General features: G+C 57.2%; 1 protein-coding gene across 3 annotated transcripts in view; it reads right to left on the minus strand.

Moving 5' to 3' along the window:
• Window positions 1–346: 346 nt before the first annotated feature.
• Window positions 347–27653, minus strand: part of CMKLR1 (chemerin chemokine-like receptor 1) — a 47959-nt gene continuing 20652 nt past the window's right edge. For 2 of the 3 annotated variants that reach the window (XM_047088324.1, XM_047088325.1), the window contains 2 exons: window positions 3926–4000; window positions 347–3397 (listed from right to left, as the gene is read on the minus strand). In XM_047088324.1, the coding sequence (XP_046944280.1) occupies window positions 2297–3394 (1098 nt within the window). In that variant the 5' untranslated portion in view covers window positions 3395–3397; window positions 3926–4000 and the 3' untranslated portion in view covers window positions 347–2296. Of the gene's footprint in view, window positions 3398–3925; window positions 4001–18145; window positions 18704–27653 lie in introns of those variants that run through there. The other variant, XR_006963659.1, reaches the window with a different exon arrangement.

Raw genomic sequence — 27653 nt, forward strand, 5'->3', positions numbered from 1 at the left:
TCTAGTAGGTGCTTAATAAACGCCAGAGACCTTCCTTTATCTTTGTTCTGCATTTCCTCCGTGCTTCCCTCAGCCCTCCCTCTCAAACACCACCTTCGGCTCTCGTCCCTGTGCCCGCTTCCCCGGACCCCCTTGGCCCACCAACCCCACCCAGGAAGCAGCGATGACCCCCCCCCCCCCGCCATCGGCCCGAGTCCCGGCCCCGAGAGGAGGCCTAGTCAGACCCAGAGCATGTTGGCTGCCTGTGGAGTCACGCAGGCACGCACGCTGCGTGAGCCGCAGGACCTTTGCATCTGTGAGATCCTTTGAAGAAGCTGTAGGGACACGATTAAGGAGGATGCCACGGTTGCATTTAAGTATTTAATGGGGAACAACTGGTGGGGCAGCCAGAAAGAGGCCTAACCCTAAGGAGGAAAACAGCTGGTTTGAATTCTACTCCCGCTCATCAGCTTTTCCAACAAGCTGGTTTCCTGGGCTTGTCGCGCGGCCCAGGAGGAGTGAGGGACCCGCCTGAACAAGTATCACCTGGGGGTCAGAGCCTGCGTGGCTGGTGACCGTCTCTGGGGTCTGGAAGACGTCCCATGCCATCTCGTTGCTTCACTTGTGAAGTTGGGGCGGGGGCTGGGGGATGACGAGGGGCACGGGGCAATATTTAAAGTTCCCTGTGTTTGCTCCCAGCCGGTCCAAGTTCAGATTTCTTGAAGCCATTGGGCGCCCCGGCTTAGGGTCACTTCAGAGCTGCCTCATCATAAGCACAATGACCCAAGAAGGGAAGGAACAGTCTGTCTCTTAATGAGGTGTGATTTCCAAACAGCCCGGGGCCTCGGGAACTTGCCCAACGCCGTGTAGACATTACATCTGTTCATTGCATCTTGTCGGAGGATTGGCTTCACGATGATGGCGTTTGGAAGAGAGCGTGGACACTGGGAGGCCAAGGGCCCCCGGCCCACCGACGACTACCTCCTGCCCATCCTCTCTCTCCCCACTGCCTTCCCGGAGGTCTCAGGGGGCGCAGGAGCTGGGAACCACGGCGGGCGCGTGTGGATGGATGTCGAGGGAACTGGAGGCCAAGAGTATTTTCTCTGCCATGTTGGGTCGTTTTCAAAAACTATTTGCAAAGCTGGTGTATAGGCCAAGGAAATGTTTAGATTAATCTGCTGAAGAATCAATATTTGTGGTCAAAACCCCAAGCCTCTCTCAAAACCCTGATCCTGCGGCCTTATTTGAGTCAGATAGACCTAGTTTCCAATGCTGGCTCTGGCAGGGACCAGCTGGACGCCCTCAGGGAAGTTACTTAACCTCTCTGAGCTTCAGATACCTCATATGCAAAAGGGAAGTAATAACTGGAAGTCAAGGCTGCTGGGAGGAATAAGTTTAGCATAGGGAGCACTAAATAAATGTAGGCTACCGTTATAGTCTAGAATATTCTCAATAGATACATTGGCCATTGAAAACAAACAACAACAAGACAGAGCTTCCGGAGCCAGACAGAGCTGGCTTCACATCTTACCTCTGCCTCTTGCCGGCTGTGTGTCAGTGGGCGAGTTGCTCCCCACCCTCCCTGAGCCTCAGCTTTGCCATCTGTAAATGGGACAAGGACACTGTGGCACAGGGAGGCGTCAGTCCCAGGTGAGAAAAGACAGCATGGCCGCGCCAGGAGGGGCTCTGCGCCTGCCGTCCCCGCAGCCCGCATCTTCAGAGCACGGTCACCACTCTCTCCACCCCTTCCCCCAGGCCCCACGTGTCCTGCCCTCACAGGGCCCACAGGGCTCCTCAGGACCTGTTCTCTGTCTTCCCACCTGATCTGAAAGCCAAGTGCGTGGTCCTGGCAGTTCGCGAGTGCCTGTGTCCCCTTCCTCTCCCAGGTAGCCTGTGCATCTCCACTTGCCCTCCCCCGGAGGAATGGTGCGGGCGGGCGGCAGGATTTCTGGCTGGCCAGTGACACGGGCATGTGGGGCGAGGCGGCGATTTGCATCACACTGGGTTGGCCCTGACCTACGCCCATCCCGGTTCATGGCAGCGCTTTTAAGAATGCTCCCTTTTTTGCTTTGGGTCAGCCAAGGCAGGTCTCCCAAGAAGCATGGGATGCCGGTCCCTGGCCTGCCCGGTCAGCCACGCCCCTCGAAGGACGGAGTTCCGAGCCCTGGACTCCCAGCTCAAAGCACGGGTCAGCCCCGTGTAAACTCTAGCAGGCGTTGGTGGGTGCCGAAGGGGGTTTCTGCGGTGGTCTTTGGAAGGCATAGCTCTGGGCCTCCGAGGCCGGAGTGCCTGTCCACCGGGGGTTCCCGGATGAGGCTCAGAGCATGCTGGTCTCCTTCTCGTTGATGGATGACATCTTGGTAAAGCTCCTGTGGCTGGGGTAGGAGGAGTGGCCCGTGTCCTCGCTCAGCGCGTTAACCAGGCGGGAGAAGAGGGTCACCTTGAACTTCTTGAAGTCCTGGCCCACGAAGACGTACAGGATGGGGTTCATGCAGCTGTTGGCAATGGCAATGGCGGTGGCCAGGGGCAAACCCAGGCTGAAGACGGGGCCCGGCACGGTGGCGTGGCGGAGCTCCAGCAGGTAGAGCGTGTGGTAGGGACACCAGCAGAGGAAGAAGGTGGTGATGATGGTCACGATGATCTTGAAGGGTTTCTTGGTCTTGGCCAGGCGGTTGCGTCGAAGCTTGCAGACGATGGTGAAGTAGCAGGCCGTGATGATGAGCACGGGGACCAGGAAGCCACAGAGGAAGCGGGTGACCGTCACCACCGTGTGGCGGCTGAGGCCCGCGGGGTCCAGCCCGGAGCGAGCGAGCCACGGGGCGGAGCCGGCCGCGGACAGGCTGAAGTTGTTAAAGCAGGACGTTTTCCCATGCACGTGGGCCGTGTCCCGGAAGACAAGGGACGGAGAGCTCAGGAAGAAAGCCAGGACCCAGATAACCACACAGGCCACGCAGGCCAGCCTCACGCCGCGGTGGTTCTGGGACCAGACGGGAAGGAGCACGGAGATGCAGCGGTCGAAGCTGATGACGGTCAGCAGGAAGACGCTGGTGTACATGTTGTGGATGAGCAGGAAGTTGCTGATCTTGCACATGGCCGTCCCGAAGACCCAGTGGTAGTCCATGGCGGTGTAGGCAATGTGGATCGGGAGGAAGACGTTGAACAGGAAGTCCGCCACGGCCAGGTTGAGGAACCAGACGGTGTTCACCGTCTTCTTCATCTTGAAGGTGGCGATGACGATCACCAGCCCGTTGCCCAGGATCCCGAGGAAGCAGACAATGCTGTAGACCGCCACCAGGAAGATCCTGGTCACCTTGCCTTCCAGGGGAGAAGACTCCTCCAAAACCACGATGGGTTCAAAATCATCCGAGTACTCCTCGTCGTAGGAGAAGGAGGTGTTGTAATCCTTGTCCCCCATTCTCTGTGAGCAGAGACAGGAGTCGTTAGGGGAATTGGCTCCAAGAGGTTGACCAACACCAGCAAGACCGACAGTGTCCTGCCTGACTCTGAGCCGGGCCGGCGTAGTATCTTGACTGCTTAACTACTTGCTTCACCACAAAGCCCATGTTACAGATGGGAAAACGGAGGTCTAGGGAGCTGAAGCCACTTACCCAAGGTCATACAGCTGAGAAGAGGCGGGGCCACGAGTCAGACCCCAGCTTCAGGGTCTATCCTCCTGACAACCATGGTCGCTGCCTCTCGGGGACCCTCCCCTTCCCCTTACAGTCCACTGAGGGAGAGAACATTCATCAAGCTCCTCAAATCATGGCAGAACTGCAATGATGCTAAGGGCCATGAAGGAGGGGTGAAAAACGCTGCGGACGTGGCTCCAGCCATGTTTCCAAAACCCAGGAGACAGCTGTGCCGGCATCCTCCCGTGCCCCTACCTCGTCACGGGTCCCCCACGGGTGCCCTCTGGACATTTGTTCAGACCGCAAAAGTCCCTCACCGTTCACTGTTAGGGTGTCCAAAGCGCTCCAGTGGGGTCCTTGGCCAACCGGTCCCAGGGCACAGCTAGGAACACCTGCAGGAAAGATGAGGAGGCAGTGGTTGGACCCAGGTCCAAGAGCCAGGGGTTGGGTGCACTCAGAGCCACAGATACAATCTATTGTCATTACTCCCGGAGAAAGCAGAGGTTGGAGGCTGGAAGGTGACAGAGCCCCGTGAGCCCAGATTAACGGCTGGACCCTTCATCCCAACCCCCACCTCCTCCCCACCCAAGCACATCCACAGATGAGACTCTGAGTCAGGGGTGGGTGCAGGGAAGGCACAGGGGAGAGCATGTGGATGGTTCGATGCATATCTTCTGCCAGGGCAGACCCGGAACACTCGAGGCACCCAGAAGACAGAAAAGGAACGGTCCTGAGCACCCGCGATGTGCCAAGAACCATGATTCCCTTAGTTTCTCTTTGCAGGGGCTCTTTGAGGCAGGTGTTGTGATTCTTGTTTGGGATCTGGGAAACTGAGGCCCAGAGAGAGAAGCGTCCTGCTCACTTGGCATGCCCTGGGCCCTGTGGGTGTCGCGGATCACACACAGACCTGCTGTCACAACAGCCCGGTGAGGAGACAGACACAAATGCATTCACTGAGCACCTACCGTACTTTCCATAACAACGCTGTTGGGTATTTTCCCAACCTAAGGAAGAACAGACTGAGAGTCTGGGGAGTTTGCAAGTTTGGGAGGTCTTGGAGGTGGTCTCACGGGCATGGTTCAAACCCAGCTTTGGCCACCTACCAGCTCTGTGGCTTTGGATACACGACTTCTCCTCTCGGAGCCTCGGTTTCATCATCAATAGAATGGGAATACTCACTACTAAACAGAATGGGTGTAAAAATTACAGGCATCAATATGGCACGTTGCTTCAGTGCTGGCACACGATCAAAAAATGTTAGCGATTCAGTTAGGGCCCGGGGTAAACCGCGGGATTGGAACCCAGGGCTCCAACAGCCCAGAGCCCATGCACTTTCCACCACCCAGGCTCTCCCCATCCTGACGAATGGGAACCAAACCAGAAGCTCAGCCGGTGAGACTGCCAATCGATGCTTTGTTATAAATAACGCCGACCTTCCACCATATAAACGCATTACTGGTCCTTAATGGGTTTGAGGTGGTATTTTATTGCAGAAAAGTCATCTTTTGCTTTCATTAAATAAAAGCCACTTGGAAAATCCCGTTGAGGGCCCTGGGCTCAAGGGATTCAGAATTAAAGCACCATCCTGCTTGGGTGTCATGCCATACTGCAGGCTGGGAGAATATTCCAGAGGTGCCCAGTGAGGGGTCCCGGGGGGCTTCCTGTGACCCTGGAACGCAAACAGAAGGTGGGCCGAATACGGCTCCCCCCGCCCCCCGTAACTGGGGGGAATGTGACTGGTGCTCGTGATAACAATGGAGGCCAGGGAACGTGCTGAGCATTTACTATGGATGCCCTTGCTTTGGCCCCATGACGGGCACCGACAAGACTGAGGGAGAGGAGAACGCTCGCCCAAGACGTCCATCCAGGCAGGGGGTGGGGGAATCAGAATTTGAACGAGGTCTGCAGAACCAGGGCGGTCGCCATCTCTACACGCCGCCCTGGAAATCACGGTCTGATGACAGCCACCAAGCGTGTCCTCGAGGAAGAAATGACCATGTCCACATTCCCTGTGCCGGGCTGTGCAGGCCCCGGGGACAAGGAAACGGCTTCCCCAGGGTCCCATCCCACAGGAGCTCACGGCCAATCACAGGGCACAAGACAGAGGTGAGCTGGGGCGAGGCCAGGAAGCCCGAAGAAGGCTGGAGGGGGTGCTCCCAGCCTGGGCATCAGTCCCATGCTTCTCAGGGCAGGCGGGATCTGAGCTGAGTTTTCAAGGACAGCTAGGAGTTCAGAGAACGAGGGAACGTGCCAGGCCGTCTCTGCACCCCCTCCCCTGCTGCCAACGGGGGAGGCGTCTGAGCCCCAAGAGGAGGGTGGAGAGGAGCAGGGACCCCGCACTTTGCATCGCGTCTCCAGGAAGGCACTGGACACAGATAACGTCATGTCTGGCTCTCCGGCCGGGCTGGAGCGGCTCGGGGTCACAGGCCATGTCTCACCGTCTCCGGGCAGGGATGGGGGTTGGCCGGGCCCAAAGCAGCACAGAGTGGTGCTGACAACCTCTGGGCCTGTCTGTCTGTCCGCCCCCTCAGTCTACTAGGCATTGAGTTCATCAGTGTCCCCCGTTGACGTGTGCCCTCCCCCTGAGTCCTCCTGGGGGAGTGTTTCATCACAGGTCAGCCCTCGGCCCGTCCGGACACACACCCTTCCTGCTCTGAGCCCGTTTCTGTGCCGAGGAGCCAAGGACACAGACTCTGGGGCCTGGCCAGGCCGCCAGCTCCCCGATCCTGGGTCTGCACGAACTTCCTGTGACCACCGGCAAGTCAGCTATCGGCTCTGCGCCTCGGTTGTCTTATCTGTAAAATGGGCCGGATCATGCGATGGTGGTGAAGTTTCAACGTCGCATGTAAAGTTCTTAGAACAGGGTAAACACGTTGTTGTTGTTGTTGTTGTTGTTGTTATTCTGTCCCAGGCTTCCACTGTCTCCTAAAATGGCCTTTGTCTGGAAAGGTAGAAGGGGGCCTGGAAGGCCACAGGACCCCTAGGTCCCCCCCACTGGCCTCCCCAGTCCTGGGTTCAAGGGTGGGTCAAGGGAGACACAGGCGAAGATTTTGCTTCTCTTCATCCCTCAAATAGGGGTGAGAAAGCCCCCCTCATGTTGTTGGGAGGGTCACATGTAGTGACAATGAACCCTTGGCCAACTGTAAATTCTAAAGAGCCATGAAATTCTAGCTATTTGTAGTCCTTAGACAATCAGGAAGCTTCTGAGAAAAAGTGTGTGTAACTACATATCCACGATAGGCGTATACGCATAACCAACATTTATTTGAACGCTCAGCATGTGTGAAACGTGCTTGGCGAGGCATGCTCCCTACAGCCCTGAAAGGGTAGCTCTGACTTACAGGTGCAAAAACGGACGTTCAGAGAGGTGAAGCAACCTGCCCAAGGCCACACAGCTGGGAAGTTGGACCTCCAAGGATCCCAAGTGAGAAGTGTCTTGGGCTCCCCCTGTTTCCCCGGGGGATTAGCAGTCCCCAGTCCTGCCACTTACGACTCCCAGCTCTCTAAGCCTTAGCTCTGAATCCTAAGAGTTCAGACCTTCATTACATTCTTTTTTTTTTTTAATGTTTATTTATTTTTTGAGAGAGGGAGACAGAGCATGAGTGGGTGAGGGGCAGAGAGAGAGGGAGACACAGGATCCGAAGCAGGCTCCTGGCTCCGAGCTGTCAGCACAGAGCCCAACGCGGGGCTCGAACTCACAGACGGCGAGATCATGACCTGAGCTGAAGTTGGACGCTCAACCGACCGAGCCACCCAGGTGCCCCATGTTCTTGACCCTCCTATGGAGCTGCCTTCCCGGAGCCACCTTCCCAGGCTTCCCTTCTCCTTTCCTTCAAGGCCCCTAGAAGGGGCTCCACATGAAAATCACATCTGCAATGCTGTGTATATCCTGGTCCATGACACTCCCCACTGCCTCCCTCGGGTGCCCCTTATGAAGCCCCCTGCTCGGTGAGAAATGCCCAGGAGAATTCAAGGTAAGGAACAACATTGTTTTCCCTGGGGAACTGGGCTGTTTCCTCATTCTAGGTCATCCAGGTTCTACAACTGATCATGTTTCCCTTTTCGATGTGGCCACAAGGAAGCTCAGAGTCACATTCGCAGGTCAGAGGCAGCAACCGTATTAACCCAGCTGGTCTGGCTTCTACGTTGGTTTGGTTACTCTTCATGCCTACATCTAATTATACTTTCTATTGGTTTTAGTCCGCGGTGATAAGTAATAGTTGACTGGGTACCTGCAACAGCCCGGAACGCTGTATAAATACTTTCGTTGTATCAGCTCACACAACCCCCCAGGTCCCCAGAAGTGGTGCTGCTGTCACTCCCAATGTAAGGGTGAGGAAGTGAGGCTATTGTCCCACGGTCAGCGGGTGGCCAGCTCACATTGCTCAGACTTTGAGCCCTGCTCTTAACCGCTTTGCTTTCCAGAAGGTGGAGCTCATCTCTCCGTGTCTGCACCACCCCTCCTCCTGCCCCCCCAGGACACTACTCATTGCTCCCCTTGTCCTAGCCCCTCCAGGGATCTACCTCCCTGCCCTTCTTTTCAGGACATCTGGTTGAGGTCTGGGGCACATGGTTCATCACAGCCCAGGCAGGCAGGTGAGCCTGTGGCCAGTCTGTCCCCCTTTCTGCCCTCAGCTCCCCCAGAGAGCCCAGGAAGCCCAGGGAGCAAACGAACTCCCCTGGCTGGCTCCCAGATTCAGCCTGTGACCCTGAACTTACACCCATTTAGAATAAGGCCTGGAGTTGAGCTGTTCTGAGGCCCCTGGGACAGACTCCCCAGGTCATCGAGACAGTGTCCTGCCTCCAGGCCCCCTCCTCCCTAGCATGCCTGCCTGGACATCTACGGGACACATATGAAGCAAAGGACGCCTTTGTTTCTCTTTATGGCCTTAGCGCACCTTCCCAGCAGTCCTGAGAAGTGGGCAGGGCAGGTATTATCATCCCCATTTTGTAGGTCCCGAAATTGAGGCTCAGAGAGGAGAAGCAAGTTGTTCAGGTGTGACCTTGGACGTCTCAGCCTCCAGAACTGTGAGGACAGATGTCTGTTGCTTAAGCCCCGGAGTCTCCGACATTCTGTTACAGCAGCCGGAATGGGGACCAAGGCCTCCGGGCCCCATTGCAATCCCAGTGCGATGGGGCTGCTCCGAGGACCTACCCCCAGGCTCTCGTGAGGCTTGAGGAGGCGGTGTTTGTTCCAGGGGCTCTGGGGGCACTGCCTGGGGCATGGAAAGTTCACCACGGATCATTAAGCACTTCCTGTGACTGGACAGCGGGCCACACACATCTTACCCACCTCTTACACGACAGCCTTCCGGGGCCGGGACACGATTGCACCCATTTTCAGATGGGGACGCCGAGGCACAGGGAGGCGAAGTAATGTGCGTGAAGCATTTTACATCCCTGTAGCGCATAAGGCCACTCTTGTCCTTGTCGTTGTTGTTATTGTTTGGGGAGGGAGGGGTGGACGTGATCCGTGTCCACCAGTTTTCTATCAGTATCTGGTTCTGACCCCACTGCTCCCTTCATCTGCGCTCTGGCCAGCTCCCAGGCCTCTCCCTCTGCTGCTGACCGTGTCCCACCTGCTGCCCCCAGCACCCCCCAAAAGCCTGCTGGATAACACACACTCCTCCTTCACCAGTCCCCGGCTCAGTGCCCGGTGCACAGTAAGTGCTCAGTAAGCACGTGTGGCATTAACTGCTGACATCGTGATTTACTGGACACTTCTATGTGGTGGGTGCCAAGCCCATTAGAAGTGTTGTCACAGACGACTTGCAAGCGGCGAGGTGTCGTCCTCCCCCGAGGCTTTGGAAACATGGAGCCTGACGCCTACTGTATCAGTCAGCCCGCGTCGCTGTCACCGGGGACCACAGGCCGGGCAGTTTAAACAACAGACATTGATTTCCTCATGGCTCTGGAGGTTGTAAGCCCAGGATCAAGATGCTGGCAGGCTTCCTCTGAGGGTCGCTCTCCTTGGCTCCTACAGAGCCGTCTTCTCCCCGTGTCCTATGTGGTCTTGCCTCCGTGTGTGCCTGTGTCCTGATCTCTTCTTACAAGGAGCCCCGTCATGATGGATCAGGGCCCACCCAGATGGCTTCATTTTACCCTAACCACTTCTTTACAGGCCATATCCCTGAAAATACAGTCATATTCGGAGGTGTTGGGGGCTTGGGGTTAGATTCATTCAACGTATGAATCTGGGGGGATGCGATTCAATCTCTAACACCCACATGCTGCCATCATTGGTATAACCCAACACGGCTATTTACGGTTCCTCCAGATGGCTCACTCTGGGCTTGGGGGAGTCCTACCCCCAGCTCTCTACCCCATGGCCTCACCCGTGCTGGGACCAGGGCCTATCCTTACGATGGGTTACTCGGGCACACGCACACACACACGCCCCGCCTCCAGTGGAGGAAGATATTTACCATCTCCACACCCATCAAGGGAGTGCCATCTGCAATGTACAAGAAATGTACAAGAGGGGCGCCTGGGTGGCGCAGTCGGTTAAGCGTCCGACTTCAGCCAGGTCACGATCTCGCGGTCCGGGAGTTCGAGCCCCGCGTCAGGCTCTGGGCTGATGGCTCAGAGCCTGGAGCCTGTTTCCGATTCTGTGTCTCCCTCTCTCTCTGCCCCTCCCCCGTTCATGCTCTGTCTCTCTCTGTCCCAAAAATAAATAAAAACATTGAAAAAAAAAATTAAAAAAAAAAAAAAGAAATGTACAAGAAATGTACAATGTACAAGAAATACCTTCAAATCCAAACAGGCAGCAACCCCAACAGAACAACCTCAAACCTTACGAACAGGTAATTTACAGGAGGGAAACCTCCAAACATGGGCATGTGACAAATTCATGCTCCAAGACTTGCAAATGACAACCGCGGCTGGATGAGACTTGGTGCCTACCGGGCTGTGGCAAGAATACAGCGCTGGCACGGCTACCCCTCAGGCTGGCAGGATGGGGGCACGGGCTCTCAGGCCACCCTGCGGGTACCCGTGAACCCCTGGGCACCCTCCAGCCCCGGAAGGCACCAAACACCAGGGCACTCGTGTGTACCGTTTGCGGGGACATGCCTCAGCTTGGGCTCTCCAGAAGCAAACCTCCAATGCGGATCCCTGCAAAAGTGATTTATTAAGGAAGTGTTCCGGGAAAAAATCCATACGGGAGTGGAGAAATCGGATCAGGAAGGGGAGGAGGCTAGTCAAGGGTGCAGAAGGTGCCCTTGGCCCTTGCTTGTGCTCTGGGAACAATGGAGGTCGTGATCCAGGAGGCCGAGCTTTGCATCCCTCCACCCTGCCCACGTGCATTCCCAGGCACTCCCAGCCCCGGAGGAGGTCCGGAGGTCGATCCTCTAACAAAAGCCAAAGGTGCCGGCCCACAGGGGCAGGAGACCTCGGGGAGATTGTGTGCGCTAAAACAGTCGAGGATCTGGGGTCTAAGGAGGCACACATATGCGTCTGCTGACGGCTGGAAGCTGGAGACCCCTGAAGGTCCACTGTGGGAGACGGGACCAGGGAATGCCGTAAGCTTCTAGAAGTGACAGATCATGCACGGTACACACGGCATTGGCATTCGGAGCATCTTAAAACCACCTAACCATAGTAGCACTTAAGGGCATCGAAAACACGCACGCACACAAAACGGGAACAAACATCTGGCAAGAACACCACCAGATAACAAGCTACACACTGAACGGATTACGATAGCCCCGTGGGAGCAGGGGTGGGAGGGAGAAGTATAGAGAACGGGGCTAAACGGAAATGAATGCCAGGAAGAAAGGGAGGTCAAGTGCGGGGGGGGGGGGGGCTTCGAGCGGCCAGTGGTGCAAATGAGAATGGACAGAGGGGTGTCATTATGTGAGCCCTCTTTCCTCTCCTGAGGTCCAGAAAAACCAAGAGCAAACAAACAGACACTCCAAATCCCTGCCTGGTGCTCATGCTCCGACGGTGTTCAGCCCACGCCTGGATCCCTGATGAAGCCACACTCGGCCTGCCAGCCTTGGCCTTGCCCAGGGGACTTCAGTGCCCGCCCCCCCCCCCCCGCCCCACCGAAGCCTCTTTTCAGACTGGGAATGAACTTGGCTGAGCCAGTGGAAGCACTGGCCCAGTTAAGCTGGCCCTGTGGCACCCAAGGCCTCCGACCTCCTCGGCAAGCCCAGCCCTGGCCCAGGACAGGTCGGGGCTCAAGTTCACAAAGGGTTTCTCCTGCCATCGAGAGCAAAACCCTCAGGTGGATGTCATTTGCTTAATTTTTATTAAGCAAACAGATGGCCCTCACTACAGGCTAGGCACTGTTCTAAGCACTATTACAGATGAGGAAACTGAGGCCCAGAGAAGGTAAGTAATGTGCCCACAGGTAGGTCAGCCAAGCAGGTCAAATGAGTCATTCTGGACGGAGGAGGAAGCTCCAAGCAGGCAGGTGCCATGCGGGGCTTCAAACTCAGAGCCTGCTGAACTGCCCAACCCACTCTCTTTCCTTGTCTACCACCTGGCCTCCTCGGAACATTCTGGAATTCTCTGGTCTTTGCTCCCCGGGAACCTCCCGAGAGCCCCCACGAGATTTATCTGGCGGGGTTCACGGCGTGCGTTTTGCAGATGGGGCAGACGAGTTTCCAGGTTCCCTGTGACTTTTCTGTGGGGCCCCTCTGTGTCCAGTCAATGGCCCGATTGGGACTGTGTCACGACCCCAGTGCCATGGGGAAAGTCTCCCAGAGATGGGAGCTCATCCATCCATCCTGCGAGGGAGTGCGGAGCCTGCCGCTCCCTGGCCCTGGCTGGGAGGCTGGGTGCACCACCTGGACCTCCCCCTGTCCCGCTCTGCAAGGGTGGCTGTCCTCCATCCTGCTTTATCAAGGGGACATCTGAGGCCAGAGGGGGCGGGGGCGGGCTTGCTTGCCTGAAGCCACACAGCTGGTTAGTGGCAGTGCAGGGATTTGAATCCGGTCCGTATGAGTCCGAGGCCCCACCTTCTCCAGCTGCTCTCCGCTGGCCCGTGTCCCCGTGGGCTCAGGGGACGGCAGGGCTGAGGGGCATCTGGGCGGCAGCTGTGTGCCTTTCGCTTCCTGTCTGGGTCTCTGTTGCGGGCCCCTTTGCTAAACGAGGGCCCCAAGTCTGCGAAGGACTCGGCTCCCTTTCTGTCTGTCGTCTGTCTGTCGGGGACTCTCTCTGCTGGCTTCTTCCTCGGCCTCTCTTTCTCCCTGTCCGTGTGTGTAGCAGGGCCCATGGGTGGGGGAGCCCATCAGGGAAACAGGAAGCTCCTTCCTTTGTGTTCGGCCTGGCTCTTGCCCTCCCCACGGCCTGCCCCCGAGGTCCAGATGGGCGGCCGCAGATGCCTCTCCTCTGGCTCTCTCCAAGCTCTCCCCCAGAGGGCATCCCATTTTGTGGCCAGGGAAACTGAGGTCCAGACAGAGCAAGTGACCCTCCCGAAGCCACAGAGGAGAGGGGCTCCGTCTGTCTCGTGTGTGGCGTAGAACTCTGCCTGGCACGTCACCCACCTTAGGGCTCCCCCCTCTGTATCTTCCCTGCACAGATTTGCCAGTGGGGGCTCACTCGGAGAGGTGAAGTGGCCAGGCCAGGCTCACACAGACCTTAAGCATTAGCCTAGGATTTGAACCAAGGACGCTCTGCCCCCCAAAGCTGCTATTTCTGGTTGCCCCAGATCCTAGCCTCGGCCACTCTTCCTCCACACATGTCCCTCCCCAGCCTTATCCTCACCTCCTGCTGGCCCAGACGGCCTCTGCAGGTTCTGAGGTCTTTGCTGCCAGAGTTCCCGGTTGCTCCCACCTACCAGTCCCCCACCCTTCCGGGCAGAGAGACCGGGCAGATGGCTGTGAGAGACACATTAGGGGTTTCAATTGCTGGATCCCCAGCTCCGAGGACTCAGGAACCTCGAAACCACCACCACCGCAGATACTCCAGCCACGGGCTGGCAGCCAGCCCCCGGACAGAATTAGCTCGGTGTTGGGAGAGAATTTCCTCCCTGGTCCCACGCCCACACTTGGAAGCTCACACTGAGTCACTGCAGTGAAGCTAGAAAGTGCTGGCCGCCTAACAGCCTGTCCCATTTTCTTGTGGTTTGGATGGGGCCATGTTTGAGCTTAGGGCTCCGTAGGCGTGGGCAAGAGCCAGGAGCCTATAACCCTGGACCCGGACAACCCACTTGCTCAGAGACCAGAGGCCCCAGGAAACCTCCAACAGCAGACGAGTGCACAGAAGCAGGAGACCCCCCCCCCCCAAATATCCATTCTACTGCCTGGTCTCCCCTCCCCTGCATTAGAACACCACTCCTTCCTCCCGGGTGTGCTCTCTGTCCCCAGATCCATTCCCCACAGCTCTGTGTCCTACAGGCGGACCCACAGGAATGACATCACAAGGCTCTTTGAGAGCCCGACCGGGGGGACAGGGCAGGACGAGAGGGAGGTCAGGCTCCCTCCCGGCAGAGTCTCCTGAGTCGGTCACAGCCGTGCCACCTGGATCGAAGTACAGACCCCTCCTCTGGCCCCCAGCCTGGGGCACCAAGGTCTCCATGCAGGGCTGGCCCTGGGCTGCTGGAGAGAGAGAGAGAGTACATCCCCTATACTGTCCACCCCTTTCTGAGCCCTCCGAGCCTAGGCTGTCCTGTCTCACTGTTTCTGGCTACGACCCTAACCACACTCCCTACCCTCTACCCCCACATCTGTCAGATCCTGCCCGTTTTGTCCATCAACAGCTCCCAGACCTGCCCGCCACTTCTGCCCACCCGGATGGTGGTGACAGGTCCCCAACCAGCCGCTCGTTTCCATTGGGATTTCATTTCCCACCTGATAGCCGGAGAGATCTCTTCAAAGCGCAAACCACATTGCAACGCTCTCTGCTTACGAGCCCTCCTTAGAAGCAGCACCAGCTCCTTACCGAAGTCCCTGAGGCCCCTGCCTCCGCTACGACAGAGCCCAGGATGGATCCCGGCCCCAAAGGAGACCCTGCCTTGGCCGCAGGCTCCGGGGCCCAGGTAGAGTGTGGACACTTCCTGGCAAACCCGCCCCCCCTATCTGATTGCAGACCCAGCAGTCATTCCCAGCCACCTAGGCCCCTAGCAAGAGAGTTTGGGTGGACGTCTCTCCTTCCAGGCTGAGAAGCCACTCTGGCCCCAACAGTGGGTCTGACGCACAAACGCTGCGTGTCTTTGCAACTACTCAGCTCGCATCCAAAGCCGCCAGGCAGATAACGTGCGCCTCTTCCCATAAACACGGCCCCAGCCCCTGGAGGTGACCTGTAAACAAATTCCCCCATGCTTATATCCCCCTAGACTACGAGGCCCAGCACCCGACTCGCCTAATCCCCTAAAGCCAGCCTTGTGTCCGCTCACGCAAGCAATCCCCGAGCTTATCCGGAAGGCACTGGGCGCGATGACATGAGCTGCTCAGGATGTGGTCTGAGCCGGCTGCCAACGGGGGTCGCCGTCCCCCCCCCCCCCCCGGCCAGGTGCCGCCCAGGGCATGTGCTCAGGTCCTGCTCACAGCAGGGGCTCGGAGCCTAGACTCCGAGGCTCTCAGGGTTAAATGTTATTAAATATCATCATCCAAATAATGGTATTTTACTGAGCACGATGTGCGTCAGGACGCTGAGAAGCTCTTCGTGTACGTCCTTCACACGAACCCCATGCGACGGTGGGGTCATTATTACGGCCAATTTAAAGTTGAAGAAGCAGAGGCCCGGGGGGGGGGGGTGGAGTCTCACCCAAGGTCACATGGCCACTGAGAGGCAGAGGTCTTTATACTTTACAGGGTCTACTTGACAAACGCCCTTAGGTAAATCCCTGACCCTCTGGGGGCCTGGGTTTCCCCGTCTATAAAACAAGGAGGTTGGAGTTGACGGTGTCGAAGGCTCCCTTCCAGCTTTAAAAAATGCCACGGTTGAGGGGCACCTGGGTGGCTCAGTCGGTGGAGCGTCCGACTTCGGCTCGGGTCGTGATCTCGCGGTTTGTGAGTTCGATCCCCGCGTCGGGCTCTGTGCTGACGGCTCAGAGCCTGGAGCCTGCTCCCGCTTCTGTGTCTCCCTCTCTCTCTGCCCCTAACCCACTCGCATTCTGTCTCTGTCTCTCTCAAAAATAAATAAGCATTAAGAAAGATTTTTTTTTAAAATGCCACGGTTGAATGGGCCAAGCGTCCGTCGATTGCCAGCCTCGTGGCACTAAAAAAGACAGTGTGGCCCAGCTCCACACTGTGTGACCCTGAGCAGATTGCTTTACCTCTCTGAGCCGTTGTTGAGTTGCCTATGGAATGGCGATGATAAAATCCTCCTTTGAGAAAATCACGGAATCTGGATAAAGTGCTTTCTTGGGACCCCTTGCAGTTCTAAGATTTCTGGCCCAGTGGCTGAAGGCTGATTTATAAACCTCCCCTTCCTCACCCGGTCAGCAGGTCTGGGGTCCTTACTAACTATGACAAGGTTGTCTCGGGCTCATTCCCCTGCTCCAAGCTGCCCAGTGGCTAAGCCACCAGGTTCAAATGCCCTTCTTAGCTAAGCAACCATGAACAAACTCTCTCCTTCCCAAGACTCAGTGTTCCCATCTGTAAAATGGGGCTGATATCATGACCTCCCTCCTAGAGTTATCATGAGCCTGTCAAGAAGCAATGATGTGGGTCCACAGAGTGCCCCACGCACAGCGGGTGCTCAGCAAACGTTTGTAGAGAAAAATCGGATGGAGATTTACTTGGGAGAACCAGCAGCAGCCCCGTCCCCCGCTGAGGAGAAAGCTGGGCTGAATGCACTTAGCAGATTCTGAACCAAAGCAGAGGGCCGGGCTTCCAGAAACCGACGGAACCCGAAGATGAGCCTGGAATGTGTCTGGAGGCAGCGGAGGGGATGGGAGCCAGGCCGCAGCCAGTGGTTCCTCTGAGCCTCCCCCTCCCAGACCCGACGCCGCCCTGGCCGGATGACGAAGTGTGGTCACTGACATCCCTGCCCTCGGCTCGGCCCCCTCTCCCTCCCCACATCCTCTGCGAGGGCCTCCGCGAAGCATTTTTCAACTTGGTTGAAACCCTCGGCTGAAACCGAGCTCTTGTGCCCGCTCTGTCCTCACAGAGGATCCCGGCGTAACCAGGAGCTGGCCCCGGCTGTGCGGGCTCTACCCCGTTTTCTCCGCATCTCTGACCCCCCCCCCCCCCGCCCCGTTTCTGCTCCTGGAACGCGGAGCTCGCCCGACGGGCTGTGAAATGGAAGGAAAACGGCCCACGGGATGCGCCTAGCGAAAGAGGCAGCCCCTCGTGGGGTCTCCCCCGATGCCAATTCCCCCTTATTCGCATTTGGCAGAGAAAACTCAAATTCAAACAAGTTTCATGATCCTTCCCCAGGTTGCCCCACCCCCAACCCCAAGGGAGCAATGGGTAGAATGCGGCTTCTCTTGGTTCTTCCTGGAATCAGGTTCGGGAACCCCATCTCCAGCACTTGCAGGCTGTGTGACCTGGGATGGGTTACCTCACCTCTCTGGGCCTCGGGCTTCTCCTCCCTAGCGTCTACATCCAGGGGCCGCGACCATTCGGTGGAACCCTCGGCGGAGTGCCTGTCGCACTCACGATTACTGGGGAATGTCATAGGAAAGGACCTGGGAAATGCGTCCCCACGGCTCCCTCAGCAGAGCTGCTGTTGGAGGGTCCAAGGAGAAGCTGGCAGGGCACCGGCCTTCTCTGGAACCTCTCGGATTAGGGTCAGAAGTCGGGGCACGTTGGACACATCAGAGGCACCGGCAGGCTGCAGCCTCGGGTCCCAGGCCCCTTTCCAGCCTTCTGACGTCCTCCGTCGCGCTGAGGCTCTGGAACGTCTGGCCAAGGACAGCCCTGCCCCGGCCCCGTTCACCCCAGGCCACCTTGTTTCCGAGACTTCCTGCCTCCGGCCTGGAACGTTCTCCTCCGTGGCCCCGTCACGGGAGGAAGTGTGCTCAGCATGGGCCTGGGGCTCCAGGAGTGCGGTTTGGCACCTTTGCCTGGGAGAGGTCAGAGAACAGAGGCCCTATTGGAGGACGAGGGAGGGTGGGCCGGGGCCTCGCCCAGACAAGCTGACTCAAACCCTCCGGGAGGCTGAGAAACTTCCGGCAAGATGGCCTTGACATCGGGCTCATGGAAAGCTCCAGAGGCCAGGGATTCTTCCCTCCACGTCTCTGATCCTTGGGTCTCCTTTTCTCCATCCTTCCAAGAAATATTTATCAAACATCCATTAGGCTCCAGGCCTGGGTCTCGGTCCTGGGGATATAGCAGGGAACAGAGACACGGCACTTGCCTCAAGATGCTGGCATCCTCGGAAGAGGAATGGGGGCAAACAGATAGACAAGCAGGTGCCAAAGAAGGCAAATGCCTCTGGAGCCAGACTGCCTGGGTTTGAGTCCCTGCTCTGCCACCCACCCGCTGTGTGACCTTGGGGGAGTCATTACACCTCTCTGTGCTTCGGTGTCCTCAGCCGAGAAACAGCCCTGGTGAGTAGCGCCTCCCTCACGGGGCGACTCTAAAGATTAAATGAGTTTACACTGGTAACGTTTTAGAAGCATGCCTGGTGCATTGGAAGCATCGTGTAAGTGCTGGAAAAAAAGCAAATGATTACAGTGGCAGACGGTAGTAGGTGCTACAGAGAAAATATAAAGAGGAACAGGGCATGGGTGAGGGGGAAGAGCATTATTTTAGGTGGAGTGCCCAGAGGAGGCGTCTCTGAGAAGGTGACCTCTGAGCAGAAACCGGAACACAGGAAGAGGGAGACGTGTGACTATCTGATTAAAGGCAGGAGGAACGGCAAGTGCAAAGGCCCTGAGGTGGGAGCACCTTCGATGGGTTCAGGAAACAGCACAGACCTGTGCATTCAAGCATCTATTCAGATGGCTGCTAGTGGGCCACGCTCCCCGCTAGAAGCTGTGGGCGTCAGATGGCCCAGTCTCTGCCGTCATGTAGGGGAGGTGGGTGCAGGGGCATGGTAGATGCTCTGAGATGTCACCGAAAGTCCGGGCTTGCAGCAATCTGGTCATACTGCATCACAGACAGGATGGGCTTCTCTGCAGTCTCCAGTCTCTTGATCCCCACACTAGTCATTGTGTCTCCCTCCCGCCTCCGTTGGCCGCTGAGACTGTGACTCTGGTTCTGTACAAAGCAAAGGGAAGTTGGTTGGGGAAATCAGGGGAAACTTCTTGGTGGAGGCGGCACTGGGGCCGAGCCTCGGAGAGCGCAAAGCCTTTGCTATGGGGCGCCAGGGAGGCAGGAGGCATCCCCGAAGACGGATCCGTGCGCGAAGGCACAGAGGCTTCATCGGGCATGGTAAGTGCGCGTGTGGAGAGTGGGACGGCAGGAGACCGGGCCGGGAGAAAGACCCTTGCAAGGCGCTGACTTTATCGTGGAGGCAATAGGGAGCCACGGATGGCCTTTGAGCAGAGGGATGTCCATCATTCTGAAATGAGCCCAGCCCTAACCCACACCGCTGATACGGGGGCCATGCTGGAAGAGGGAAGACTGGAGGCAGGAGGCCAGCAAGGGGCCCCGCGAGCTGAGCGAGGACCCTTCGGCCAGCTCTGGGTCCACCCAGAAGGGGCAGTCCTCAGAGGTTCCGGGAGTCGGGGCCCCCTCAGGGCGCCAAGGAGCCTGGCAATCCCCCCATTTTCTCGAGGAATATTTCCTCAGCCCACGTGGGCAGTGTTGCCTCAAGAGCTGTTTCCATGGTAACTGCCAATGCTCTAAGGTCTTAGATGAACAGACGAGTGGGGACCACAGACACCCAGAGGAGGCTGCGCGGGAGAAGCCAGGTCACGGAGAAAGGCCCACGCTGGCCAGTCCTAGGGGTCGAGACTCATCTTCTGCCCCCAGAGGCCCTGAAGCCACAGATGAAAATTGGTTGCCATGACAATGCTGACTCCTCGTCTCCCCGGTCTCACTGGCCTGGGGCCTTTCGACACGGGGGTGTGGGGAGAGGGGGGGAGAGAGAAAGGCAGTGCCAACAGGCAGCCGGAACCAGCCGCTTCCAAAAGATGCGCATCCTGGGACAGGTGTGTGAAGCAGGTAAGTCTGAAGACGACCCTCCCCCCGCCAGGAGATAAGCACGGATGCAAATGAAGGAGCAGCCTCCGCGGGTCTGAACTTTGGATTCCAGAAGGGCATCCTCCGCGCCCCCAGAGCCGGTACCGGGTAAACTCTGCTGCCATGCCTTGAATTCCACCATTAAATCCACTTTCGACTCCCCTCCTCCAAAGAACTGCAGTAAAGGAAGTAATGATGGTAATGACCTGTTACGAACTGAAGGTCTGTGTCGTCCCCCCCGCCCGCCCCCGCCCAAGTTCATATGTGGAAAGCTCATCCCTAACGTGAGGGTGTTAGAGAGCGGGGCCTTTGGGAAGCAATTAGGTCACGAGGGTGGAGTCCCACGAACGGGGTGAGTGCCTTTATGAGAGACCCCACAGAGAGATCCCTGCCTCCACCATCTGAGGACACGGAGAGCAGATGTGAACCAGGAAGCAGGCCCTCTCCAGCCACCACATCTGCCGGCACCCTGATCTTGGACGTCCCGGCTTCCAGAACTGTGAGAAATCAATCGCCGTTTTGGTTACAGCAGCCAAGACGGGCCAAAACCATGACTAACACTTATTGGAAGTTTACAGTGCACCAGGCACTGTTCTGAATACTTTAGCTAATTTGCTAATATAGCATGATCTAGCTAATTAATCTAGACAGGAGCAACATTGGGTATTATCGATCCCACTTGAATATGGGTATTGTTAAGGTGAAGAAGTTGAAGCACAGAGAGGTCGAGCAATCTGCCTAAGGCCACACAGTGAGGAAGTGGCAGAACCAGGATTTGGATGTAGGCATCCAGTCTGTTCCTCCTCGCTTACCTCTCTGGAGTTTCTTTCCAAAGCCCACGCTTGCTTCTGGCGTCACAAAGCACGCAGAGCTTAGCCCGGTGCGGGGCACCGAGCAGGGGCCTGGCGACGTCCCTTCCCTTCTCCTTCCAGGCGTATGGTCCCAGAAAGGAATCCAAATATAAGTCAAAATTGTGCACCCACCCCCACAACAGCAGAAATGCTGGCCTTCTCTCCAGAAGCACCCCTTCCTGGTAGCCGTGAGCAAACCCCAAGCTTTTGGTTAGCAGCCCCTGGAATCCAAAGACACCTTCTGCCCTTCCACGTGCTCCCAGACAGGGCCCATTCGTGCATCCATTTGGGGAGGGGCCTGTCCATTGCTTCTTTGTCAGAAGCCACCCCACCCGTCTCGTCAGGCTGCAGGGCTTGGAAGGAGATGACCCCACCCCCTGCTCTCAGCCTGACCAATGAGAATATCCCACTCCGCGGGCCACCAATGACTGCTTCAGGAATGGGGCACAGGGCTTAGAGTGGGCCAATGAGAGTCTTCCCTGGGACTCTTGCCACCACCTGGGCAGATTCTAACAGAGAACGAGACCAACACAGAAGAAGGCCGACCTCAAAGATGCGGAAACACCAACCGCACCCAAACCCTTGCTACACACGGGGGTTCCCTCAACCAATGGATTTCCTTTACTGCTTTAGCCAGTTGGGTTGGGATTCTGTCACCGGCGACACGCCTGCCTCACACGCAGCTGTTCCAGCTCCGGGATCCCCCAGTTGAGGAGGGACCTCCCTGCGAGAGTGCGCAGCCCCCTAAAGGGGCGGCAGCTTGAGAGAGAGACTGAGAGCCTCGCAGACTTGTTTGCCTGACCCTACAATGTCCCTTGCCCTTGAGGGGCTCCCTCAGGTGCCATAACCTCTCCAGGGAAATCAGGAATGCCAAGGGAATCCCCAAATCAGAGAACTTGCCTTCACTTTGCAAACAACGCCAGGCCCTGAGCCGGGTGTCTGAGGCTCGGAGGCACCGGACGCCATCCCACCTTGCGGGCAGGTGGAAATAACAGTCACGGAAACAGACGCATAAATCGGAGCTGACATTTACTGAGGGCAGAGGCTTCGGTCTGTTTGTTCACGGCTGTATCCCCGACCCCTTCAACAGCGTATACGACACCACGGCGCACACGCCATAAAATTCGTGACGTCCATTCCAGGGCTTGTCATGTGTGTGGCGCTTACACATCAACCGACTCGGTCTCCACATCAGTCCTGAAGTTAGAACTATTCTTGGCGCCATTTACGGATGAAGAAAGCGAAGCTCGGTGAGGTTAAGTAACTTGCCGCAGGCTGCCCGGCCAGGAAGCTGCAGAAGTGGGTTTGAATGGGGTGTTCGCCCCTTATGGGGCTGTGGCAGGAGCAGGGGAAGAGGGGGGGAAGCAGTCTCAGCGGAAGGGGATATCCTGGAGGGGTTGGGGGACAGCAGGAACGAAGGCACGGAGGTGGGACACAGCGAGAGGGGGAAAGGCAGCACAAAACAGGAGACCCGGTGGAGAACAGCCATAGAGAGGAAAAGAGGGCCCCGGCGTGTAAGCAATAGTATCTGTTCCCCTTGGCCAGCCTGGGTGATGTCAGCAACCTAGGGGCACTGACCCAGGACAGGGGTGCAGGGCCCGGGGCTACTGGGGGGGAAGGGGTGGAGGGGGGGGACTTCAGAGCCCAAGTCCCTCCAAACCAATCTGCTCCCTCGTGCTCCAGGAGCCCAGTGCCCCCCTAGCATGGTGTTGGAGACCTCTAGGCTCTGACTCTGGCCAATCCCCTCTGCCTGCAGTGCCCCTGTCTCGTTCCCTCAGCTCCTCCCAGCCTCACTGAGCACTCGATGCGGATCCAGGCCGCCCTGTCCCCAGCAGTGACAACGAGAAGAAAGGACACTCGTGCTGGGACGGCCAGGCGTCTGGCTGGGCTTGGCCTTCCTCTTCTCCCCGTAGCCGGACAAAGCCCCCAGAGGAGAGGGATTATTCTCCCCACGCAACAGATGTCGAAACTAGACTCTGAAAGGAACAGGGTCGGGATGAGCAGCCACGCCTGGAACTTGGTTCTGTTCTAACGGACCCCAGCGGCAATCCACAAGGCTGGTGAGAATGTCCCTGTGTCCCGTCACGGTGCGTCCAAGCCCCCGAGGGACTGATGGCCCTTCCACTGCAGGGCTGTGTTGAGCCTTCGAGCCTCAGACTTGCCTCGTGTCTCACTAGCAAGCTTCTCCAGGGTGACTCAGAAGCCCTCACCTGTCTCTGGGTCTCTGGGTTCTGCCCTCGGCAGAGAGGGACAGAAAGTGAGAGGCTGGGGTGACGACATTAACCCCCCACTTCTCAGGTGCCAACCTCTACTTAGAACAAGGCGTCAACAAGGCAGGCTTTTCATTCCCATTTTGCAGAAGTGGAAACTGAGGCTCAAAGAAGCAAGACCACTAGCCCCAGAGCCCCACAGCTAGGAAGGGGCAGAGATGGGATTCGAGCTCGGGCTGCTCTGACACAGGAGTCGCATCTTCAGTCACGGCGACTGTCCCTGGCGTCCTGTGACTTGCCTGCTGGAGGTCCCTCTGGGCACAGGGCACTGTGTTCTTATGCTGACCCCAACTGTGCCCGGGGCTGGCAGGGTCACAGCGTCCCACACATCCACCGCCCCACCTCCGAGAGCCCTCAGTGACCTGACTCACCCACCTCGGACGGCACAGTTGCCACTCGCTGGGCTCCTGGGCAGGCGGGTGGACCCCGGAGAGATCCGGGAGCCCTGAGCCGCACAGCTGCGCCCTGCCAGGCTGCCAGCCCTGGGCACGGGGGCCTTGGGGGCCCCTTGGAACCCCCTGGCTCCAGCCCAGGCGGCTGACAAAAGGGCTGGCCGCTGCTGCTAGCAACCAGAATGGTGGAGTAGGAGACCCCACCCTGTTCCCAGGCGCGGGGGGAGGAAGAACGGGCTGCCCTCCCCCTCAACCCTGTCACTGCGCGGTCACCTTTCCCAAGGCAGAGCTCCAGCCTTGCCCTACGGAAGGGTCCTGCTGGGAAAACTACCCCTCCACCCTCAACGGAAAAAACAGCTGGTTGAAGCCCAGAGGAAATTCCAGAATCTTAAAAGCCGTTGCTGGAGAGGCTTCAGGCTCGAGGGGGCTGCCGCCCTCACGTTACAGGAAAAAGAAAGTAACTCAACGCGCCGAGAGCTTAAGCCTCACCCGGCAGACGCGGAGCCAGATCCCGGGCCCAGGGAGCAACGTCCTCATCCGCAAGGTGGGTCGGTGTAAAGACCCACCTTGGGATCCCCAATGCAGGGAGACCAGTCATCCAGCTTGGGGGTATCCCGTGAGGCGGGGCTTCCAGAACGTTCCAGGCAAAGCAGGATGGGCTGGTCAGCCTCTGTAGGTGAAGATCCTGACTCGACAGACGTGCCCCTGGGCTGTTATGTTTACAGACAGCTATTTCTGGAGGGCGACAATATTGAGGTTGCATTCCGGCTCGGCCACCGGAAGCTGTGGCCTTCGTTCGATGAATGTGACAAAGCTCGGTGGTGTGCCAGGCGCCCGGCTAGGTGTGGGGACGCCACAGACAGCGAAGCGTGCGAAGACTCGTGTCTGGTGGCGCTTACCTCGTGGGCGGGTGGCGGGCGGGGGGGTGGGGGGAGACAGGCAGAAGATAGCATCACACGGGCACCATCAAGGGGTGCCCTTCGCCAGCCAGATCGCCTGGCCTTGAAACGGGGGGAGCCCACGCCCGGGCCCTCCAGTCAACGCTCCGGAAAAAGAACCAGAAATAAACTCTCCCTGGGTTCTGCCATGTTCCAGAACAGGTCACTCCTCTTTCTCCTCCCCACCTCCACCGGCGGAACTTCGAGAAAGACCCACGGGGCCGTTAGAAAGCTCTTCCTTTCTGGACTCAACTGGACTCCGAGCGACCTGACATGGTCACCTGGAGCCCGGTTCAGCCCCCCGGAGTCACACAGGGTCAGCCGGCCACCTCCCGCCCCGGACGAGGGCCGCCGACTTCCTCACTCTCACGTTGGTCAGCCCTTCCTCTGCATCGTTCTTGACCTCGCGCCTTCCAGCCCCCCCCACCCGCTGGGACCCTTGTGTCTCCAAGCAGAAGGAGGAGGGCTACAGGATGCTTTGGCTTGCGGGTTTGTCTGTTTGTTTGCTCACACTTTGGCGTGGTCCAGAAGGGATGGGGTGGGGTGGGGGGTGGGTGGGGGAGAAAAGTCTCCCAAGAGGCTCACGTGTACAGGGGAACATAAATTAAAAACGAGAGCGAAAGGAGGAAGGGAACGTGGGTGGAGACAGAAAGCGGAGCCAGGGCTGAGGAGAAAAATGCAGACGATAAGGAATGTCCTAAATACGGAGCTTGGGTCGGCCACCCAGGGGACGCCCAGACTCCTAATCTCGGAAAGGGAAGCCGGCTCCGGCCGTCGCGTGCCCCCGGCGAAAAACAAACCCAGCCGGCGGGGAACGGTGAGCCCTCCCGGGGCCGGGGAGCAAGAAGGACTCTCTCCAGCGGTCTGGGCACAAAGGACGAGGTGTGATGGGGCGATCGGTGTCCTCGTGGACCCGCAGCCTCGAGGTCTGCGTGTTTATGGAGGGGCGTCCGTCAAATGCTCGCTGCCTCGAGACGGTGCCCTCCCTAAAGCCGGCGGCCCCCGCGCCAGGGTGCTGTTTGGCAAGAGCCACTTTGCCCCGCCGTGCCCGGGAAGGAGTGGCTAGACGTTCAGACCGACGTATTGCTGGCTTAATCGGAAGACGTTTCTAGGATGTTTGGGAGTCTGGACTGCGCGGCCTTCAAGGCCTTCTCGCTGATCGTGTTTCCCTGACGTCCCGACGTTGTTAGCTAGGGCGAGGGGGACGCCATGCTCTGCGGCAAATGCTAGAACCCAGTCGTGCGGTCTCCCAGCTGGAGGCCAGGCCAGGGCGTGGTTACGCCGGCTCCCCGATGCTCGCTCGCCTGTTACCACGTTCAGGATGCTGATAAAGACACTCACGACCCCTGCATGGTGACCCTACACCTCGGCCTGTGCCTCGGATCTCAACACGCCCCTTTCAGTTTGGAGAATAAATCATACGGTTTTCCTATTGACAAATCACCCCCTCCTCCGCCCCAGAGGGAGGGAAACCAAAAGCTCCTGAGTGCTGGCCTTGCCCGCCCACATATGCCGGGGCCCGTGCTGAGCACTCGTCTGGGTCATTACATTCCCATGATCCCCATTTGGCAGACGAAGAAACTGAGGTCCAGAGAGGCTGTGGCTACTCTTTGAAAAGGTCCACGCCAGGGGCGCCTGGGTGGCTCGGTCGGTTAAGCAACTGACCACAGCTCAGGTTCGTGGGTTCGAGCCCCGCGTCGGGCTCTGTGCTGATGGCTCGGAGCCTGGAGACTGCTTCGGGTTCTGTGTCTCCCTCCCTCTCTCTGCCCCTCCCCTGTTCATGCTCCCTCTCTCTCTCTCTTTCTCAAAAATAAACATTAAATAAAAAGAAAGAAAAAAAAAGGAAGTACTAAGAATTTCAAGACCAGTAACGGCAGAGCGTTAAACCAAGCACAGGCCCTACTGAGCCCCATGTGGCTGACCCGCCTTTCCACTCTCGGGAAGATTTGGGAGAAGAGTCTTCTCCACTGCAGGCCCAGCAGGGCAGGGGTTTGGTGGGGTGGGGGTGGAGGTAATCTCAGTGGGGAGGAGGGAGCAGGGGATCGCAGCAGACACCCAAGGAGTTGCACGGAGGGAAGGGCGGCCAAGCAAACCCCAAGGGAAGAGGACATAGAGGGAGGGAAAAGGACATGGAGGAACAGAGAGGAGGGGAGGAGGGGGAGACAGAGAATGACCAAGAAGGTAACAGAAGCCTCTAAACTGTGAGGGCGGGGGAAGAAGGACTAAGGCAGAGCAAATACAGAGATTCAGAGTCAGACACACAGAAGGGGAAAAGGTTGAAAGCAACCTTTCTGCCTGACTCCTGAGAAAGTCCATGAAGTCCTGATGGGCCCACCCCAGAGTGGGCCAAGGAGGGGACCCCACGAATGGCCATCCTTCCGGGGGGTGGTCCACAGCAGCCTGGGAAGTAGAGGGCACATGGGTGTTTTCTGGCGTATTTGGGTACATGTTTAGGGGCATAATAAGGGTAGCCTTGGGGTATTTCCAAACTTCCCAAAGACCAGAGAGCTACAGAGCAAGGTGTGAGCCTTGGCTCTGGGGTGGATATGTGAGGGGCCTCGGTTTTAGGATGGAAGGCTGGAGCCACATAGCAACACGCTGATCAAAATACGCAGTGGCAGCTCATCAATGTCTTCGGTTAATTTTAACAGGTTGGGATGAGTGAGCACTGGGTGTTGTATGGAAACCAATTTGACAATTATATATATATATATAATTTATTGTCAAATATACATATTGACATATATATGATAATATATATATTTGACTATATATATAATTTATTATATACTATATATATAGTGTATATGTATATGTATATATATATATATACACACCATATATATATATATGTATGTATATATATATATATATATATACACACACACATATATATATATATATCAACAGGAAGGCGTATCTGGGGAGGTCCTGGCAGAGAAATCACCGGCTAAGAGCCCTATAAGATTGTTTTCTTGACCGAGCATATGGGTGTTCAGTTATATTCTCTAGAAGGTCTCTCTGCCCATTGGATACGAGGGTCAAGGAGAGCCCACAAGGACACATTTTTTTCCTACAAACATTTCACCAAGTTTGTTCTCTTGGAAAGAGACAAACAAGTCCACTGGCTTGACCACCCATGTCCACAGGGGGCCAAGGGCACCAGGAACACATCCCAGCATCCAGAATGAAATGGACGCTACAGGGAAGGGCGGGCCCTGCATCAGACACAATTAGGACCCTCTCAGGCTAGGTTCAAAGTAGGCCAGAAGGAACCCTCTCCTTGTGACACTGAGGAAGCTGGAGTCAGGCAAAGCTCGGTTTAAAACCCTACGTGTGTGGGGCGCCTGGGTGGCGCAGTCGGTTAAGCGTCCGACTTCAGCCAGGTCACGATCTCGCGGTCCGTGAGTTCGAGCCCCGCGTCAGGCTCTGGGCTGATGGCTCGGAGCCTGGAGCCTGTTTCCGATTCTGTGTCTGCCTCTCTCTCTGCCCCTCCCCCGTTCATGCTCTGTCTCTCTCTGTCCCAAAAATAAATAAACGTTAAAAAAATAAAATAAAATAAAATAAAACCC

This window comes from Lynx rufus, unplaced genomic scaffold (genome assembly GCF_022079265.1).
Source record: "Lynx rufus isolate CCGP_SWC_20201006 ecotype Redwood Valley unplaced genomic scaffold, mLynRuf1.p SCAF_24, whole genome shotgun sequence".
NCBI classification, from domain to species: Eukaryota; Metazoa; Chordata; class Mammalia; order Carnivora; family Felidae; genus Lynx; species Lynx rufus.